Here is a 15,695-nt window from a genome sequence, read left to right on the forward strand (position 1 = left end):
AGCTCAGTACTATCGACACTGACTGGCAGCAGCTCTCCAGACAGTCTTTCCCAGCCCCTACCTTGGGACATGGGTGGCGCTGTGGGTTAAACCACAGAGCCTAGGGCTTGCCGATCAGAAGGTTGGCGGTTCGAATTCCTGCGACTGGGTGAGCTCCCGTTGCTCGGTTCCAGCTCCTGCCAACCTAGCAGTTCGAAAGCACGTCAAAGTGCAAGTAGATAAATAGGTACCACTCTGGCGGGAAGGTAAACAATGTTTCCGTGTGCTGCTCTGGTTCGCCAGAAGCGGCTTTGTCATGCTGACCACATGACCTGGAAGCTGTACGCCGGCTCCCTTGGCCAATAGAACGAGATGAGCACCACAACCCCAAAGTCGGTCACGACTGGACCTAATGGTCAGGGGTCCCTTTACCTTTACCTAGAGATGCCAGGGATTGAAACTGGGACATTCTGCATTCCAAACAGATGCTCTACCACTGAGCGTGGGGGGGGGTTAATTTGGTGGTTTTGTGGGAATTCCCTTTGAACAGGGAACAGGAAAAGTTTTCACCCCACTCACCAAGTCTGCTGGTCACATTCCCCAGTGATGGTGAGTCCCATACTGCCCCCCTATGTCTGAGTATTTGTTCACAGCAGATGCTGACCCATTGTAGCAAATGAGGTACTGCCTATCAGGGACTGTGCTGCGGAGGGCTGTATTGAGGAGCCTCCCCCTTCTCCTGATCCAGATCCCAAATCTTCCCAGGAGCAGGAGGACAGTATAGATTTGGAACAGTGGTTTGCAGAGGGGCATAGTTCAGAAGGCAGAAGCTGGGAAGTACTGGATGGGGAACAGCTAGCAGAAGAAACACTGGAAGGGAGAGGTTGAACAGATTCACAGTCTCTAGACAGCCTTCCTCCACCGCCCTCCCCAAAGTCGAGAAGGGCCCAGAAAGTGGTAGAACAGAAAGCACAGAAGGGACGAGCTCAGATTACGAGACGTAGAAGTGATGTAGAAGGGGGGGCTCCTTAATTGGGAGCACTGCCATTACTCGGAGATGTGTTCTTTGTTTTCTCGCTGTGATTATTTAAGTTTCTAACTGGTAAGAAGACTCCTTTTCCCTTGTTCTGCTCATCTACGGCCACGGGGGAGGAAGGCGATCCCCTGAAGCCTGACACTGTCCCATCTGCCTGCCTTCTCAACTTACACCCAGCCAGGGGGTAGCATTGCCTGTTGGCTTCCTCCTCAGTGTGGCCCCATTGAACCCAGCAGGGAGGAGGATGGAGGCAAGGCTAGCCTTAGCTGGTTCTGCCTGGCACTGGCTCTGGCTCTACCTACAGTTGGGCTCCTTGCATTTGCTCTGATTTAGCTAGATGTTAGTGTCACATAGCCAAGCACAGTGCCAGCACTCAGGCAGCTCCTGAGCCCCCGCCCCTCCAACCTGGAGACAACCTTGCTGGCCTCACCAACCCAACCCATGCAGGGAGCTTGCAGACATCATTTTAACTTCCCACAATGCCCTCAGCATACCGTAGCTCTGCCTGCTGCCAGCAGGGCTAGGTAAGCTCACTTAGGTGCACATATGTAAGAGGGGACTCAGAAGAGGTGGCCCTCAAATCTTCAAGCAGCCTCTGAAGGAATAGGACTTTTCACACATTTTTCATTGTGTATCGTAGAACAGGGCCTTTTTGCTGTAAAGGCTCTCCAGCATAGGAGGGTCAAAGTTCAAGGGAAGGACTGCAAGGATATGTTTTTCTCAGGGTGTTCTGCACAAGAAGGCGAAAACTTTGAAATGGGGTGTTTTGTTTTGCACAGGAGAGTTAAAAGTGCAGCCTGGAAACTCAGCAATAAGGAGAAATAGAAACTTCACCAAGATTCTGTTTTCTTTCTGATTAGCTAAGCAGTTGGGAGGGGGAGAAAAACTATTTTGTATAAAGGCAGAAAAAAGAGTAATTGGTGGAAACAGTTGTAGAATCAGAAACCGATGTGAATATGTGGAAACCTGAACATAATGAGAAACCAAAATGGACAGATTTTCTCATTTCTAGTGGGGCGGTTTATCACTCTCCCTACCACACATAATTATCACCTTCAGGTTTCCTGCCCTGCACCCCTGCAGAGGCATTACAAGGCAAACTGGTTTGAGAACTGTGGGGTTGCTTCATAACCAGCCTTTCCACCCATAGCTCTATATAAACTCCCCCTTTCTTCCTAAAATCAGACCCTGATCACTTTAGTGCTCCATCCTGCCCCAGGCGATTCATTTCCCTGCCGTATCAGCTCTCCTCATTGAAAGGCACAACATTAAATTCAAATTGTTGCCACAAGGCACTTGTGGCGTCAAAAAGCACTTTGCCTTCATCCATTTCATGCCTGCCTCCCAGACGAAGCCATGAAGCTATTCAAATATTTGCCTTTACTTCATAGTTCATTATGGAGTTCCCATCTCTACATATATTCTTTTCAAAATTAGGCACTTTCATGGCCCAGATGGAAAGCTTGATTTCTGCTACCAGAGTGGAGAATGGGGAATTTCCTGCTGGGAGCAAAAACATAAATAAACCCATGTTCATTCGGTGAGCGGATGAAGGGGAGCAGAACAGTTGCCTTCCCCTTATCTTAATAACACAAGAAGAGCCTGCTGGATCAGGCCAGTGGCCCATCTAGTTCTCACACAATGCCAATGGGAAGCCCACAAGTGGACCCTGCAGTTTCCAGCAACTGCTTCCCAGAAGCACACTCCCCCTGACTGTGGAGCTGCAACACAACCATCAGGTCGAGTAGCAGTTGAGAACCATATCCTTCATGAATTTGTCTCATCTTCTTTCAAAGCCATTCGAGTGGTTGGCCATTGCTGGTTTTTGTGGAAGTGGATTCCATAGTTCAACTTCTTCTTTGGCAATCCCTCGTAGATTGTCTTCCATGAACACGGTTTTAACAGTGAGTCTGTGAGTGACTATGGAGGCCAATTCTGGATCCGCACGTCCTTCCACAGTGGGGAAATAGGTTTCTGGACAGGAGTTGATCATGTTTGCCAAGGCTTTGCCAAGTGTGCCTTCCTCTTAGCACATTTCTCCCTTTCGTTCTGAGTTCGAGCGTCTTCAAAGTCCATGACCCCTTTGGTAAAGGCTGTTCTCCAAATTGGAGCACTTGCAGGCCAGTGTTTCCTAATTGTCAGTGTTTATACTACATTTTTTAAGATTTGCCTTGAGAAAGTCTTTAAACCTCTTTTGCTGACCACCAGCATTACGCTTTCCATTTTTAAGTTCGGAATAGAGTAGTTGCTTTGGAAGGCGGTAATCAGGCACCCAAACAATATGGCCAGTCCAACAAAGTTGATGTTGAAGACACTGGTGATCTTTGCTTCTTCCAGTACACTGGCATTAGTTAGCCTGTCTTTCCAAGTGATGTGTAAAATTTTTTTGTAGACACCGTTGATGGAATCTCTCAGGGAGTTGGAGATGGCATTTATAAGTGGTCCATGTTTCACGAGCATACAATAAGGTTTGGTAGCACAATAGCTTTGTAAACAAGCATTTTGGTTTCCCTGTGAATGTCTTGGTCCTCAAACAGTCTGCACTTCAATCAGGAGAAAGCTGCATTTGCAGAGCTTTCTATTTCTTTCTCTGTGGATAGTTCAACTATGCACTGCATGAAATATGTCCAGACAGATATTTCTGCAAAATAGGTAAGCAGAAGGTGGCATTTTGCAAAGGTGATTTTAAAGGCCTTATGCTACAGCAAGCATTTATGTGGGCCCTTCTCTCTATCCGCCAGAAGACAGACCATGAACAGTGGTTTGACTGGGGTGGGGGTAGCATTTCAACACAGAAAAGTACAAAAATAACAAGAGAACAATGCCTGAAACATTCAAATCATAAAGCCTCACAGCCTAGAACAACAAAAGTACAAAGATACAGTGCAAAGGGATAATAAAGTATTAACGCATACAAAGACTGAGGGTGGTATTTCAGCCGAGCTTTACTTCCCATATATGAACTACTAGGTAGAATCCCTGCCATCTTCAGTTAAAGTATCTGCATTGCAAAAACTTGTAGTTTTGGGATTCTTATGATTCCTGGGGGTTAATGACAACCTACAGTTTCCGTCAGCTTCCCTGAGACTTTTCCTCTGTTTTGGTCAGTACTGATCGTACCAGATTACCTGAAATGCTGGTGTGACTCTATTTAAGACATCTTTTTACAATTGTCTACACGGTTGTACATGGGAACATGGCAGGTGTGATGATGTATAGATGGTATTTAACACCAGTAAAATTAGTTAAGATGTATAGGATGAGTAGTAAAACATGCTGGAAATGTAAAGAGAAGGATGGTGAATTTCATCATATGTGGTGGACATGTGAAAAAGTTAAAAGATTTTGGGAAATGATATACAATGAACTGAAAAAGATTCTTAAATATACCTTTCCCCCCAAAAAACCTGAAGCTTTTCTATTAGGACTTATAGGACAGGAGATTGTGAAAGAAGATCAAGTATTATTTTTGTATGCGACAACCGTGGCTAGGACTTTGTTAGCCCAAAAATGGAAAACTCAGGAGTTACCGACGATTGAAGAGTGGCAGACAAAAATGATGGATTATGCGGAATTAACAAGACTGACTAGCAGGATCCGAAACCAGGGAGAGTCAAGGTTCCAAAAGGACTGGAGTAAATTTGTGGATTATATGGAGAAGAACTGTAGAAGTTTAAAGACACTTGCAGGACTGAAATAAATCCTACGAACTGACTTTAAATAGAAGGAATAAAGAAACTGCAAGACAGGAATGGACAGAAGAAGAAAAAACCGATTGGGGGGAGGGAAGGAAGTCAAAGCTCGGCAGAGCAAAGAAAATTGTAATAACTGATAAGATGTTTAGAAGAAAAATTTTGTGCTTATTATGTTTATGTTGTGTTTGTTGTTGTTTGTTTTGTTATTGTTTAAATGTGTTTAATTGGAAAATTTAATAAAATGTCTTTTTTTAAAAAAGGAACATGGCAGGTGTGAGGAAAATGCCTCTGGGGCCAACGCAACAAGTCCATGCATCAGAGCAGAGATGCTATTGGGAATCTTCCACCCAAAATATCCAGAACAATTGAATGAGTTGTCACCTTCTTTCATAACTACTTAGGGCACATTCACACCATGCATTTAAACACTATGATGCCACTTTAAACAGTCATGCACCCCCCCCCCCAAAAAAAAAATCTGAGAGCTGCAGTTTGTTAAGCTTTCTGAGAGTTGCTGGGAGACCCCGATTCCCCATCCAGAGCTACAATTCCCAGACTTGGATTAACAATCAATTTCTCTTCTAACAACTGTTAGTACTGCCACTTTGTGAGTAAACAGACTTTCAGGGGTTGCACATGAGTCTGAAGGGATGTTGATGCTTGCACGGCTTGGCTCTGTAATTCATCATGGAACCTGCATTGCAGTCCACTGTTGCAGCAGACTGTTTCCGCCTTGCTCTTGCAATGACACTCTCCTGCATAGCTGCCAAGTCTCCCGTTTTCCCCGGAAAACCCACGTTTTTCCAGCTGTCCCCAGCCAAAAAAACAGATTTTTTTGTTTTCCCCCAGTTTATTCTGGCGCGGTGGCCATTTTGGAACTGGGTGGAGCATGCTCAGAAGCGACTTTTGATGCTGCTCTGCCCAGTTCCAAAATGTCTGCAGCGCGACTTCTGGTGCGGCGGCCATTTTGGAACTGGGCACAGCAGCATCAAAAGTCACTTCTGAGCATGCTCCGCCCAGTTCCAAAATGGCCACCGCGCTACTTCCGGTATGCTACTTCCAGTCCGGTCCCTTATTTTTCAGAGAGGAACTTGGCAGGTATGCTCTCCTGTCCGTCAGGGAGGAGCAACCACACTAAGGCTTCCCTTGCCAGTGTGATCGCCCAACCTTAGTAGCACTGACCCTCTGCAATCGGGAGCACAAAGGGGGATAGGTGGGGAAGAGCGGGCTTTGGAAGAAGGCTGTGTAACTGACGCATAACCGATAGCTCTCAATTCAGAGGGGTCAAAGTGAAAGGGGCAGGGAAAATGGACATCCCTTGTTTTGTACTGTCGGAGAAAAGGTGCGGATTTGGAGAGCTGGGGGCAAAACCTATGACACTTCTCCATGCTTCTCCTGGGTTGATAGCTTCCATATTTCTTTAGCAGAGCTAGCACTAGACACTGGGGTGGGGTGGGGTTTCTTGGTGCTGACAACAGGCCACCCACTCCCAACAAGTCCTGAGTAAGGCAGCTGGGAGCAGAGTTTGGCTTGGTGTGGCTGAGATGTGCCAGTGAAAGGCTCTTCCATAATAATAATAATAATAATAATAATAATAATAATATATTATTATTATTATTTATACCCCGCCCATCTGGCTGGGTTTCCCCAGCCACTCTGGGCGGCTTCCAACAGAAAAATGAAATAAAATAATATATTAAACATTAAAAGCCTACCTAAACAGGGCTGCCTTCAGATGTCTTCTAAAAATCTGGTAGCTGTTTTTTTCTTTGACATCTGATGGGAGGGCGTTCCACAGTGCGGGCGCCACCACCGAGAAGGCCCTCTGCCTGGTTCCCTGCAACTTGGCATCTCGCAACGAGGGAACCGCAAGAAGGCCCTCGGTACTGAACCCCAGTGTCCAGGCAGAACGATGGGGGTGGAGACGCTCCTTCAGGTATACTGGACCGAGGCCATTTAGGGCTTTAAAGGTCAGCACCAACACTTTGAACTGTGCTCGGAAACTTCCATGTCCAACCTGACTGAGTGCTGGTACCATCTAGTCAGTAAGATACAGAGAAGCCTGGAGAATATCAAGCCCTGGTTGCTCTAAACATGCTCTCTCATGAGTACTGGTCTTCAGCATCTATAACTCCTGCTGCTGTAGCACTACTCAGATACGTAGACAGTGTTCTTAGTTTATTGCTGGTTTTAATTAATATTTTTAAATAAATTTATTGGAGCTTATAGAGAAAAATAAAAAACATAATATCAAATATCTTTTTTATCCCACATTAGTCTAAATGAGAGAAAAACATAGTGGGAAAGAAAATGAAAAGAAAGAAAAAAGAGAGAGAGGTAAGGAGACAGAAAAAGCTTAAAATAGAAAATAGAAAAGATAAAGTTCAGAAACTAAAGAACTTCCCATTCTTCATCTGCCTGCCATATATAAGCTGGTTTTTTTTAAAAAAAAATATGTTTTGATTGCTTTTACTAATAATCTTATTGCTTTATTCTATTCGTAAACTGATTTGAGGTTTTATACAATCAAGCAGTAAACAGTGGCACCTTGGTTCCCAAACGGCTTAGTTGTCAAACATATCAGCTCCCGAACGCTGCAAACCCCGGGAGAAAGTGTTTTGCTTTGTGAATGTTTTTCGGAAGCCAAACATCCGACACGGCTTCTGTTCATGTGCAGGAAGCTCCTACAGCCAATCGGAAACCACGCCTTGGCTTTCGAATGGTTTCGGGAGTCGAATGGACTCCCAGAACGGATGAAGTTTGAGAACCAAGGCACCACTGTATAAATTTTATGTTTTAGATCATCGGGAGTCAGAGAAACCATTCCCAATACATTGCAAATGATCCAGCTGTCTGCTGGCTGATCCCGATCTACGCCCCCCCCCCCGGGCCTAGAGTGTAGGTGGCAACAGGAAAACCTACTGGTCAAGACACTTCAGCTTAAAATGTGCAGCCCCCTGGCCCCAGGGCCCTTCCCCTCTTCCTTCCTAAGAGAAGCCAGGCTCCTGCTCTCAGGATGGCCGGCCCAGCTCTTGCTCACCTCCTCCCACTGATGGATGTAGCGTATGAGCCTGGAAAGCCTCAGAAGCCGCAAGAGGCTGAGGATTTTGGTGAAGCGCACGATCCGCAGGGCTCGGGCCGTTTTGTAAACCTCCGAATCGATGCGCGTCTCCACAATCAGGAAAATGTAGTCCACCGGAATGGAGGAGATGAAATCCACCACGAACCAGCTCTTGAGGTACTTCATTTTAATCCTCTGCGGGTCAAGGATGATCTCCGTGTTGTCTTCCACCACAATCCCTGTGCGGAAATTGAGGACCAGGTCAATGAGGAAGAAGGTGTCGGAGACCACGTTGAAAACAATCCATGGGGTGGTGTTCTCGTCCTTGAAGAAGGTGATGCCCACCGGGATGATGATCAGGTTGCCAACCATCAGGAGCAGCATCGTCAAGTCCCAGTAAAACCTAGTCAGCAAGACAGAGAAATGGGAAATGAGAGAAAGACAGACCAGTGTGGCCTAGTAGAGAAAGGGCTGAGGAGACTTCAGGCTTTGGGGGTCGGCTTTACTTTTCACTAGAACCCCCATAGGTCCACAGACTGGAGCTGGGTGCAACAGAGAATAAGAACATAACAAGAGACCTGCTGGATCAGACCAAAAGGATAAGTTGCCCAGCAATCTGTCCTCATAGCAGGTCCCATCAGTGGTTGCTGGTGGCCATGGAACTGGTAGGGGATAAGGCATTGGGTGGAGCCAAAGCACATGACAGGCAAAGCCAACTAATTCTGGTTTTAGCCCCATTCTCCTTCCTGATAAGGGCAACACTGAGACTAAGGAGGGGGAAAGTGCATAGGCAGTTCCACTCCCCCCCCCCCAGACTGATTGTAAGTAGGACATCAGACAGCTAGCAGTTGGTTGGAGGCAGACTAAGGTTGGCCAACCATTTGTCCCAATGAATCAGCCTCCATGGGCTCCAGTCAAGAAACCCCTGTACCTCTTTTTCCAAAAGGGGAGGGGTGGAGCACAGAAATACAATGGGGTTTGCAACTATTGCTACCTGTCCTCAGGCAGCATTATTTGCAACTATTGCAAGATTGAAACTATTGCCACTTGTTCAGCTAGCTTTACAGCTTGCTAACTGAGTGGCAAAGTTGAGAGAGAGTTTGCTTTTGTTTTTTTGCTTACTAAAAAGATATGAACTTCCTGTACTTTATACAAGACTATAGCCAGAGATATTCTCCGCAGATGTACACCAGGTGTGGGGAACCTTTGGCCCTCCAGATACAGCTGAACTACAACTCCCATCATCCCTGGCCATTGACCATGCTTGCTGGGGCTGATGGAAGCCATTGTGCAACAACATCTGGAAGGCCACGCCTGATGTACACAGACCAGAACTTCTAGATATTGCATTTCAGAATGCTTGCGTGCTTAACACATTACCAAATTGACAGTGAACTGCAATTTACTTCCCATGCTTAGTTTTCTCAAGGAAAACATGTTCGATCAATGGAAATGCACTTAAATTATTAGTTGCTTAGGGAGCCTATAATACACACACATTACTTTCAGTTAATCCCCTATAGCTACTCAATCTTCCAACTTATTTAAAATAGATGATGAGATTTGTAATAAGTATAGCTTTCAAGAGACTGCAGGTCAGCAGCCAACCCGCCGCCGCCCCTGCCGCCGCGACATGTAAAAGCTCAGAAGGCAACAATATCCTAGGAAAGAGCTTCTCAAAGAAGATTCCCATACCACCATATCTTAAGAAAGCAGGGATTCCACCAATATTTGGCCTATGCTTTGACATTAAGCTAATCTTCTTTAGATGCCCAGCATATTACAGGAAGGGTGCAAATTGCATTTTCTCCCCCTACGTCCTCGTAATACTGAACTCGGGGCCATACAATGAAGCAGATTGCTGGAAGATTCAGGACAGATCAAAGGAAGAAGTTCTTCACACAGTGGCACAGAGCTGAAGGATGGAACTGGCTCCCACAAGAGGGACTGATGGAGCTCCACTTGGACGGCTTTAAAAGAGGATTAGGCAAATATGTGAGAAGCTAAAGATGGCTTGCAAGCCACAATGGCTGTGTTCTGCTTCCATTGTTGGAGGCAATCTACTTCTGAATGCCAGTTGCTTGAAATCCCAAGTGTGGAGAGGGCTGTTGTGCTCAGGTTCTTATTTGAGGCTTCCCAGGGGCATCTGGTTGGCTGGCTAGGATGATGGATTCAGATGGCAAGCCTTTTCTGATGTTCTTATTACAGTATGTCCCTTGTGAACAATCAGTTGACCACGGACAGCACTTGGTAAGGTAAAGGTAAAGGGACCCCTGACCATTAGGTCCAGTCGTGACCGACTCTGGGGTTCCGGTGCTCACCTCGCGTTATTGGCCGAGGGAGCCGCCATACAGCTTCCAGGTCATGTGGCTAGCATGACAAAGCTGCTTCTGGCGAACCAGAGCAGCGCATGGAAACGCCGTTTACCTTCCCGCTGTAGCGGTACCTATTTATCTACTTGCACTTTGACATGCTTTTGAACTGCTAGGTTGGCAGGAGCTGGGACCGAGCAACGGGAACTCACCCTGTTACAGGGATTCAAACTGCCAACCTTCTGATCAGCACGCCCTAGGCTCTGTGGTTTAACCCACAGCACCACCCACGTCCCACAGCACTTGGTAGCTTCTGTTAAATACTTCCCCCAATAGTCCTCATGACAAGAGGGATGGCCTCTTAAAAACAGACCATCTATAGACACGACACTTTTTATTGACCCAAACTGATGCCACCACAAGCTTTATGAGCCTTTGCTATCCTTACCCTTATTAACAAAGGTGAAAGCTGTGTGTGAAACTTGGCTTCGTCTCAAAGAACGGTCTGGGTTACAGCTTCCTGTTTGTTTGAAGTGAGGCCCACAGCATGAACACAAGAGCAGACAACATGTTAAGTCAAACCATGGTTTGGTTCACAGCAGCAAAGCAGGAAGGCCAAGAGAGGAGCTCAGCAGCTGTGATCCCCTCTCAGGTTCCTGTGTGTTTGCACTAAGGCACAGTTTTGTTAAAAGCGTTATGGGTCAACCTCTGCTTTCACTCAAAAGAAGCAGCAGCAGCAAGTCTGTTGCTCTCATACAGATGTAGAAATAGATATGATAAAATCTCAGAAGTGTGTGTGAATAAGATCTCCAGCGTTCAGGTGCCGGAGCTTTGGTTCCGACTCCCACTGGTCACAACTTGGCTTTGAACATGGATGCAGTTTTTAGCCAACACTCAAGACGGAAGATATTACCAAAACAGTTGTGGTTGAGGTTTGGGGTTGTTGAGGTTTAGGGTGTTATTCTTTTACAAGGCAGTCTATTAAATTCTGACCTAAACACACCGATCAGTCTACTCCCAGTAAATCTCCCCCCCCCCCTGTTTGTTGGTAGCACAAGTGCCTTCTTAAATCTATATTTATCACCAGGCTTTCCCCAAAAGAAAGAAGCACAAATCATTATCCTGCTAACTGCAATATCAGGAATCTCTAGAGAGCTAGTTTGCTCAGCACACTCGTTCAGAAACTCCATTGCCCTAAATTTGAAGTGTTACATGCCTATTTTTATTTTTTTAAAAGAAAACCCTGACTTGCTTTGCTCTCCTCATTTTGTCATCATCAACAACACTGGCAAGGAGAGAAGGGCAAGTGGTGGGGAGCCTAAAATGCTACAGATTATTTACTTCTTTAATATATTTACAGGCCACCTTTCTGCCATAATGACTGCCAAAGCCCCCCCCTCTCTCGTGTGTGTGTGTGTGTGTGTGTGTGTGTGTGTGTGTACGCACACACAACACAAGTTTTATTCATCATGGCAAATTCCTCTTATCGAGAACTCCTTTTTTTCTTCCTTTTCTTTCACTTTTTTCTTTTATTCTTCAGTTCTGTATTTTGTACTCTTATAAATTCATGTATATGTATATGTGTGTGTATATATATATATATATATATATATATATATATATATATATATATATGGCAGCTTCTTATGTTCCTATGAATGACTGGGTTGGAACTCACAAAAAAAGAGAAGAATTTTGCCTGTCCATTTAGCCTCATATTCCAGGTTCTACAAATGCTAAAAATATAATTCTTTTAAAATAAATTGAAAACAGGGGATCTGAAAATGGTAGGTTCTATCCTGTGTCAGTCCTACTCAGAGTAGACACATTAAAATTAACGACCTTTCCTTTTTCTCACACCCAGCAGGGCTCTTGGTGTCTTTCTTAAATTGTCACCACAAGGAAGGGCTTAATAGAGACCGTGTACTGCAATACATCAAGCTGGAGACTTATGCCCAGGAAAGATACAGTCAGCTCCTTGGGCTTCAGAGATTTGCACAGCCACAGTGGCAAGGAAAAGCAGAATGCTGTAGTTGTTGCCTCTGTGTGCATTTCTCCCACCCCTCCGATGAAGCACTCTAGGTGGAATTGCAAGTACCTCTGCAGATAGCAAAGAAGAGTCCCTTGCTTCTGTTGCAAAGACTGAAGCGAACATTACCAAAAGAAAAAGAACACACACACACACACACACACACACGAGCCGAAGGCTAAATTCTCTTTCACCCCATGATGACACAGCTCCTTGTACTACAGACAAATCTTTATTCTTCACCTCTGTGCCTAACCCTGGAGCCATTGTGTGTGTTTAATAAAAGCGGATATGCTGTAGCTCTGAGCATGCATTTCTGCATGAAGCTAATGCACCAAGGGAGCCGGGTCTGTCATGAGCCCCATGGAAATGTCATGGAAGGGATGGTCAGATCCTGAGGAGGACTGAGAGGAGCTCATGGAATTAGAGCTGGGCGACCCTGGGGAGGAACCTAGTGGGATGTTGGGAGACAGAGCTGGATCCAGAACCACGCCCAGGACTGCAAACCTGCTCCTTCAGGGGGAGCACGATCCCACCCAGGGGCCAATATTTCAGACTGCTTGCCCACAGTGCCTCCGTCTTGCCAGGATTCAAGCACAGCTTGTTTTTCCTCATCCATCTCACCACTGGGTCCAAACAGTGGCCCAGGGACTGCATGGCCTCTCCTGGTTCAGACGTTATGGAGAAGACCATCATCAACATGCGGACGGCACTGTGCCCCCAAATCCCTAATGACCACTCCCAGAGGCCTCCTATAGATATTAAGTAGCACTGGTGATGAAGATAGTGCCTTGCAGCACCCCACCAAGAGGCCAAAAGGTGCTGTTCCAATGCTATTCTCTGGTAGGATTGCAACCACTGTAAATACCCCAATTCCCATTCCCTGGAGCCAGTGCAGGAGGATACCATGGCCAATGGCATCGCAAGCCAGAGACAGATAAAGGAGCAGGTGATATCACAGGTGCACAACTACCGTATTCCCCTGCCTCTCATTCAGGATGAATCCCCAACAAACCAAGCTTCTCTGCAACCAGGCTCTCACCTGGGTGAGAGTCACAGGCCTGTCTCCCAAAGTGCCTGGCCAACAGTTCTGTATTCTGACAGTGGGGGCTCCCCTGCCACATGACTTGGCAAACCCCTTTGGGGACAACCTCGCTACCACAGACAAGGTCCTTTGCTATCGTAAGGAGGTCCTAGACCACACAAACACCCCAGCTCCATCCACTCACCCAGAAATCAACAGTCAACTCCGTCTCCCAGGGAACTCTGATGATGGTAGCCCTGTGAGGGAAATGGGAATGGTAGCTCCATCTCAGATTATTAGTATTTGTAGTAATGTACTCCCTTATTAAGGGACGCAGGTGGCGCTGTGGTCTAAACCACAGAGTCTAGGGCTTGCCAATCAGAAGTTCGGCGGTTCGAATCCCCACGACGGGCTGAGCTCCCGTTGTTCGGTCCCAGCTCCTGCCCACCTAACAGTTCAAAAGCACGTCAAAGTGCAAGTAGATTAATAGGTACCGGTCCGGCGGGAAGGTAAACGGTGTTTCTGTGCGCTGCTCGGGTTTGCCAGAAGCAGCTTAGTCATGCTGGCCACATGACCCGGAAGCTGTACACCAGCTCCCTCAGCCAGTAAAGCGAGATGAGCGCCGCAACCCCAGAGTCGGTCACGACTGGAGCTAACAGTCGGGGTCCCTTTACCTTTACCTTACTCCCTCATTAGTATTTGTAGTAAGGATTCAAGTCTTATCAAATGCATCTAGGTTTCTTGTTTATCTGAGCAGCGCCCCCTCCTTTTTAGTGTGGATGGCAAGACAGCCTTGGAAACAACACAATTGTGCTCTTTGAAATGCAAGGCAAACACATTTCCAAAACAAAAACAAAAACCAAGAGAAAGGGCAAAATTGTGATTCGGTGTCGCTGCCCACACCAGTTAGTGTAGGTGGCACTCAGTCTTGGTAACTGTTCCCGAAACATTCCAAAATGGGGACACTGAAGGAGAAAGCTATCGGAAGTCACCAGCTGAAGTCCTTGTACACAGGCCACCCCAAACATGTGGAAATGTATGGCCAAAAACTTAAAAACCAGGCTTATCTCAGCAGGATGTGCCACGGTGAGGGGAATAGGGGCCTTTGATGATGTCTCTTTCTTGCCATGATGGAGAGATGTGCATTTTGGGAGTGTGTGTGGATGCCTCTGATTTTGTGCGGCTGGACTGTAACTTACTGAGAAAAAAAGAGGAGTCGCATCCATTGCTTCAACTATTACACCTTCAGCCTCCCAGACGTTAGATCTGGGCACACTAGTCATCGGCTTATGGCCCCTGGGAGTATGCCAACAAGGAAATCTGGCCCTTGGGATGAAAACCCTCTGGCTGTATCTAAAACCCAACCCTCTGGCTGTATCTAAATTCTTCTGTGAGTAGACCCATTGAAATTAATTGACCTACTCTGAGCATGACTTTCCTTTTGGGAATTATAGGGACAGTACTACCCAAACAGGGCTGCGGGTGGCGCTGTAGGTTAAACCACAGAGCCTAGGGCTTGCCGATCAGAAGGTCAGCGGTTCGAATCCCCGCGACGGGGTCAGCAGTTCGAATCCCCGCGACGGGGTGAGCTCCCGTTGCTCGGTCCCTGCTCCTGCCCACCTTGCAGTTCGAAAGCACCTCAAAGTGCAAGTAGATAAATAGATACCGCTCCGGCGGGAAGGTAAACGGTGTTTCCATGCCCTGCTCTGGTTCACCAGAAGCGGCTTAGTCATGCTGGCCACATGACCTGGAAGCTGTACGTCTGCTCCCTCAGCCAATAACGCGAGATGAGTGCCGCAACCCCAGAGTCGGTCACAACTGGACCTAATGGTCAGGGTTCCCTTTACCTTTTACTACCCAAACATGTATGCAACTACAGTGACAAGAATGTTACTTGCCCCAAAATGGAAAGAAGAAGAAGAAGAAGTTCCAGAGAAAGAAGAATGGATACAAAAAATAATGGAATGTGCAGAAATGGCGAGGCGAAACTTACCGGAAAAATAAGAAATCAAAATAACAAACATTTTATAAAAGAATGAAAATGGTTTATTGGATATTTACAAATAAGCTGTAAACAGATAGGAATATTGGCAGGATTATTGTAGTAACTGGCAGTCTTATAAGAGTATATATTTAAAGTACAGTCATACCTTGGGTTACGACCGCTTCAGGTTGTGCGTTTTCGAGTTGCGCACCACGCCGAACCCAAAAGTCCCGGAACAGGTTACTTCTGGGTTTCGGTGCTTGCGCATGTGCAGAAGTTCTAAATTGTGCTTTGCTCATGCACAGAACTGCCGTATCGCGATCCGCACGTGTGCACATGCAGCGCTGCGGGTTGCAAACATGCCTCCCACACGGATCACGTTCACAACCCGAGCGTCCACTGTAGACTGAATAATGAGTAAATTAAGTTCACTTGGAATATGCAGAAAATATAAAAAATAAGTTTAAGGAACTGCAAGAAGAGGGGGAAGGAAGATGAGTTTTGAAATGTTAAAATGATTGCAAAATTATTGAAATGTATAAAACTGGAAATCATAAAAAGAGTATGACTATTAC

At 46.2% G+C, this 15,695-nt stretch overlaps 1 protein-coding gene across 1 annotated transcript in view; it reads right to left on the reverse strand.

The window, feature by feature from the left end:
• Window positions 1-15,695, reverse strand: part of HCN4 (hyperpolarization activated cyclic nucleotide gated potassium channel 4) — a 109,364-nt gene that overhangs the window by 62,811 nt on the left and 30,858 nt on the right. Inside the window, exon 3 of the mRNA XM_035131546.2 lies at window positions 7,751-8,174. Within this exon, the coding sequence (XP_034987437.1) occupies window positions 7,751-8,174 (424 nt within the window). The remainder of the gene's footprint in view (window positions 1-7,750; window positions 8,175-15,695) is intronic.

This window comes from Zootoca vivipara, chromosome 14, assembly GCF_963506605.1.
Source record: "Zootoca vivipara chromosome 14, rZooViv1.1, whole genome shotgun sequence".
In the NCBI taxonomy this organism is placed as follows: Eukaryota; Metazoa; Chordata; class Lepidosauria; order Squamata; family Lacertidae; genus Zootoca; species Zootoca vivipara.